The 5,728-nt window shown below is 42.1% G+C and overlaps 1 protein-coding gene across 1 annotated transcript in view; it reads right to left on the bottom strand.

Annotated features, from left to right (window-relative positions):
* Positions 1 to 5,728, bottom strand: part of LOC118333637 (A disintegrin and metalloproteinase with thrombospondin motifs 2-like) — a 109,908-nt gene that overhangs the window by 5,014 nt on the left and 99,166 nt on the right. The window contains exons 13-21 of the mRNA XM_035669371.1: positions 4,300 to 4,433; positions 4,088 to 4,211; positions 3,473 to 3,553; positions 3,224 to 3,387; positions 2,939 to 3,095; positions 2,671 to 2,806; positions 2,322 to 2,529; positions 1,833 to 1,962; positions 1,596 to 1,682 (exon numbers count right to left, since the gene is read on the bottom strand). Coding sequence (XP_035525264.1) covers positions 1,596 to 1,682; positions 1,833 to 1,962; positions 2,322 to 2,529; positions 2,671 to 2,806; positions 2,939 to 3,095; positions 3,224 to 3,387; positions 3,473 to 3,553; positions 4,088 to 4,211; positions 4,300 to 4,433 — 1,221 coding nt within the window. The remainder of the gene's footprint in view (positions 1 to 1,595; positions 1,683 to 1,832; positions 1,963 to 2,321; positions 2,530 to 2,670; positions 2,807 to 2,938; positions 3,096 to 3,223; positions 3,388 to 3,472; positions 3,554 to 4,087; positions 4,212 to 4,299; positions 4,434 to 5,728) is intronic.

Raw genomic sequence — 5,728 nt, 5'->3', positions numbered from 1 at the left:
CACACACTCACACACACACATGCAAAGACAACCACACAGACGCACTTTTGCTGACAAGACTAATATATCTCTCAGACATATATTCATTTACTAACTCACTCATCTCAGCTTCCACACAAGACACACATGCATCCATGCATATATACACATAGACACACACACACACAGATGCACTCACACACATATATACACATGCATACAGGTGATGGATGCAAATGTGCATGACAAAACGTGATCCTATCCTTAAAGAAAACAAGAAGCGACAGTAAACCACTGATCCATCTGAGAGAATGGAGAGGCAACTAACTGACCAAGTCCTGCATAATATAGGTCTAACCCCTTCCCCCAAAACACTTTACCTTTATTAAATATTTATCTGTATATGTAAAATCAATAAAAAAATACACATAACAGTCAAGGATCTAAGCGATCAATAGCAGTCCAAAGGTTTTAGGCAAATAAGCTACAGCTTATTCATGGTAAAACATTATTAATATTATTGTTACTCATATAGATTTAGATTTATAGGTATATATAAATACAAATATATTTATAGATGTATTTGTTTAAAGTCTGCAAGCACAAATAAGCTGCATTTATTGAACTTTAGTATAACAGTCAAAGAGAGGATGGCTGATGATGAGGTGAAATGGGAAGCAACCTCAAGCGGTCAGACTACCCTGTTTTTTTTTTTTTTTTAATTATCCTTTACTTCAAGATTTTTCACCTCACAGTTCCCTCCCCAAAAAAATCAAAAGGTTTACTGATGTCACTTCCTGTCCCTGTGCTGAGTTCCTGTCAATCTGAGAATGGAACGTAGAATGAGACGCCATTCTCATCCCCGAATGGAACCAGGATGTCGGATGAGCACTTTAGCAAAGATGTCCTCATTGTGACAAGATCACATTCACAATAAAGCTTTCATATTTTTTTTATAACTTTTTTTCTATATAGATATTTATATACCTTTTCTGTTTATTTTCACACCTGTTTCTCCCCACAATGACAGTGCGCTACAAAAAGAAAAAAGCGCAACTGCATCTCTGTAGTGGTAACCCATGACAACACGCAGCTAGCTCGCGCAAAACATGGCCGCCAAATGCAGAGGGGGGTCCCTCACACATGAACGGCTCTTCGACACGTCTCAGGAGGTGCCAATGAAAACCTGTTCGCCTTGCCACTTCGAATCCTTTTCACATCAAATTTTTTGTTGATCTTTTGAGTTTTCGACTGGCCAGCGGTTACAACACAATGCTCCACAAAGGAGAGAGAGAGAGATAGAGAGAGAGACAGAGCAAGAGAGAACCAACTAGCACACACAGGAGCCAGAGACCTCCCCCCCAGTCAGAGCCATCTCAGACACAGAGAGAGAGAGGCAACATCCCCCCCCCCAAAAGAGAAGCGAAAGCTTTGCCGCTCGCTCACGGGCGTGGGCACAGGCACGGGGCGTGGGGGAAGGGCGGGTCAGGGGGCCAGCCGGGGCCGGCCCTGCAGAGACAGGAGGACAGAGATGGGCAGGGCCCAGCAGAGGACAGACATGCAGCTGCGGCTGCCGCTGTGGAGACCAGGCTGGGAACTATAGAGGGAGGTTTTACGTGAGGAGATCTTCGGGAAGTTGGGGTTGGGGCGAGACAGCCACTGGATCAGGATGTTGCCGTTCTTGTTGAGGTCTGATGAGCCCTCTGCAGAGAAAAGAGGACAGACCAATGAAGTAGTTGAGGTGGTAAGGGAACTCATTTTTCTGTACTGATTTCAGTTTATTACAAGTGATCACTAAAATTGGAAAACATGGTGATATTGCTAAAACAATCTAGAGATTCCTTAACACTCACTGGGGCATGGATCCAGGCGACAGACTCTGATGGTGTCAGGCTTACTGTCCAGACACAGGCCAATGGTGTTGTCTCTGGTGTGGCACAGAGCCTGCCTCTGCTGGGTCCCATTCCCACATGTCACTGAGCACTGGAGATAAAGGAAATGGATGCAAACATATTATAGCAAATCACTTGGAAAATGTGGACATACAATTTTCTCAAGTTCAGAAAATGTAAAGAAGCACAAAGGCAAGGCGAGTACATGAACATGTTTTTTCATCATTATCTTTGGTTTACTGTAAGTAGTAACAGTGATGATCACATGATCTCTTTCTCAGATGCTTGTCAAGCCTGCCAAGAATACAGTTCTGAGAAAGTCTTGTGTTATTTAAAACACCGAATGTCTTACCAATATACCAGCTGTTGGGCTTTTATTTCCCTGCAAATAGGCCAAATATTATTTTCCATTTTTCTGTTCGAGTTCTGATTGCCTTTCAGCCTGCATACCTGTGACCACGGTCCGACTCTCCACTGGGTGGGGCATGAGTGTCTGTTGCAGGGTCTGCGAGTCTCGGGCCGGTTGTCGTTGCAGTGTTTATTGTGGATGGAGCGTGTGGTGTTGTCATCTGACGGCTGGACACAGCTGACCGAGCGGATTTGCATCCCTGTCTTTCCACATGGTTTGCTGCAGTTCTGCCACTCCCCTGTCACCCAACTGGAAAACATCACGGGAAAGTGAGAAACAGGAGTTCTGAGGGCATTCAAAATGTCAAAATGTTGACGTAAACAATGAAAAAGGAGGAAAAAGGGGGCTGGCTGTTTTTTTTACAGTTGGTGCCTTCAATATAATGCATACATGGGTGGCGGGCAGGGCTTCTGGTTGCAGTCTCTGGTGTCTCCTCTTGGTTTCATGTTGGATTTGTTACAGAAGCTCTTGTGGACCATCTTACTGTCAACTTTCCTTCTGCAGCCGTATCGCAGGTACTGTTTCCCTACAGTGAGAGGGGATGAAAAAAGTAACAAAATGTAAGCACAGAAACATAAAGACACACATGGAAAATGCACATAGTTGATCTCAGAGACCCAACAGATTCACAACAAGTCTTTTCCTTGCTCTACTGTACCTCCACCGCAGGGCTTGGAGCAGTAGGACCATCTCTTTGGAGCCCACTCGTAGGCACTGTCTTCTACCAGCATGTTGTTCTGGATGGCAGAGTCACTGTCCATGTTCATCATGTACTTATAAGACAAATTTACATCCTCATCTCCATGTAGTTTCATCTAAAAACAAAAAGATCATAATAAAATAAGTGAGAAAACTTAACTGACATTTCATTTTCATTTTGATATTTTGGTATGTTTGTGTATAACCATATTCAATACTATTTTTATTCATTTCAAATGTGTACCATGATCAGAATTCCATGTCTTAGAGGACCAGTGGTCTGAAGTGTCTCCTTGTCATTGTCATTCTCATATTCCCATTCCACACCCTTCTCTATGACCGAGTGGGATTCTGGGTAGTCATTTTCCCCGTTCAAGAAGAAGAGTCCTGATGCCACGTTCTTTACAGCTATAGATGAGTAAGAAATATACCTATTATAATATACTTATACAGCATACAATACCATATATACACAAAAAACAATGTCAAATACCTAAAGTGTGTGAGGTTGCTTTCAGTTCTTGGATCAGTAAGTGTCTCGCTCCTCTGGGGATTTCAAGAACTTTGAGGAAACCTGAAAGGAAACACACATCTGGTTCGTGACTCGAACATCATCAAAAGCTCATTTTACAGTTTCCTGACTAAGAGCCTCAGCTAATCCACTAAAGAGCTCACACTCATTGCAACCATGTATCCCTGCTCACTAGTTAAAACCCTTTGAGGTTGTGAATATTTTCATCCAGAATAAACATCTGATTCTGGGAATTTTGCCGCTGTGATGTAGGTCTATCCCGACGTCAAGAGTTAGATAATAAATATAAGCTAGAGCGAGGTTTGACGTAACTTCTTGGCAATGCTCGATTCACGTGGAAACATGTCAACTCAGATCTCACTGAGGTTTGGACACTGTTACAAATCTTCCTCTAGAGGGCAATGTTTAGCTGAACATAATTTAAGATTGGAGGAGAACAGACTATAAGCAAAGGACACTTGCCAACTATTTATAATGCACTTACCAGCATAATAGACAGCTGCTGCATTAATGGAACCAAGTCAAGTCTGTCCTAGATATAGATAAGGGTTACTGTGACTGCTGGTGTGCGTTTACCTTGTTTCTTGGCGGTACGTGTGATGGTGTCTTTGAAGGTTTTGCAGCTGGAGTTGTCTCCTCCACACACTCCACACTTGTCTTCCTGCTTTGAGGAGCCGACCACGCCGTCACAGCCTACTTTCTGTTCATGAGGACATGGAAAGTTTAACACATGTAGATCTGGAACACATGCAGCTGTCTGGCTTTCACACACACATAACGTCACTCACCTCGCACTCTCCACGCACACACACACTGTGAGGGTCCTTGTAGGAGCAGCGTGTGCCGTCCAGGGCCATTCTCTGCATGAAGACCACATCCCATGTCTCCTTGGACTGACAATGCAGGTGGCAGCGTTTGTTAGCTGGGAGACAAACACAACAAAAATGAACATGTCAGCAACTTTGAAATCCATTCTGATGATTTCATCTTTTACAACCAACATGTGATTACTTTTTATTTTCTGAATGAGCTATTCATGAGTCAGCGTGACACTCTGTCTCATTGTGTCTGTCTGTGTGAGTCATACTACGACTACATGAGCCTCCAGAGACAAAACCTGGCAGTTCATCCCAGTGAGAATGAACACTCCTACTTCATCACGTTTATTACAGATGGACATAATCCAGAGACCTTGTCTTATGGTTCTTTGACACTAATAAGCAGGTGTCAGACGTGCTACCGTAGAATTATAATATGTGGAAGAAACACACTTTTCTCAGACTGAACTGAGAACACATGGAAACAATATATGAATTCACTTCAACAGTGTGCGAAATACGAGGGGGGCCATGTAATTATACTTGTGAATCCAAGTAGATTTGTAATATATTTATAGATTTATATACACCTCCAAAATGTCTATATTAGCCTCTTAATCCAAGTAGCTATTCATCATCACACAATTGACCATCCTCTTTGCCATAAAAAGGGATATGAAGATGGTTAAGAAGATTTTTATTATGCATACTGAATGGTTTACTGTATGTTTACTGGACTTCAAGAGCAATGAGGATTTTCAAATATGCAGTGGAGTAGCAGAACCACAGAGGATAAATATACTAGCTAGCCTGTATTTATATTTTCCATGCAGCAGCTGAGGCACCAGCAAGATACACTGTTCATTAGCTGTTAGTACATTTTCAACATTTTAACATGCAAATAAATTTACATTGAGATAATTAGCTCAGACCCTGAGACTTATTTTTTTTTAGGATTTCAGGAGGCTCAAGGTGTTAACTAAAGGGTCAGAAATCCCTAGTATTTTGGAAACTGAAGGTAGACATTGGATACATCTGTGTGAAAATATTGAAAACAGGAGACAATTTGGGGCTTCTGATGTAGTATGATAGACAAAAGGGTTGATGAATCCCTTGAAACAACTGCTTAAGCAGCCACACACAAGGGGCAGCCTTACATTTCATGTTTCTTTGCTCAAGAGTAATTTACAGTAGCCTATATCTGTTGACTTGGGAAAAGACCCAAATAGAGACAAAAAAGCAAGTGTGTCAAACGCCTTTAAACAAATACTACAATTTCACACTCGTAGCAGAAACACTTTTTCTCTCCTCGCACTATCTATCTGAAACTCAGGAGATGACAGACCATGAATGGAATTCAATTTCACCTCCCTGTTCACTTCTCTCTCTCTCTCTCTCT

Source organism: Morone saxatilis, unplaced genomic scaffold, assembly GCF_004916995.1.
Source record: "Morone saxatilis isolate NCDOM2014 unplaced genomic scaffold, NCSU_SB_2.0 Contig22, whole genome shotgun sequence".
NCBI lineage: Eukaryota > Metazoa > Chordata > Actinopteri > Moronidae > Morone > Morone saxatilis.
The sequence above is the reverse complement of the archived record's forward strand: the minus strand, read 5'-3'. Positions and strand labels throughout refer to the sequence as shown.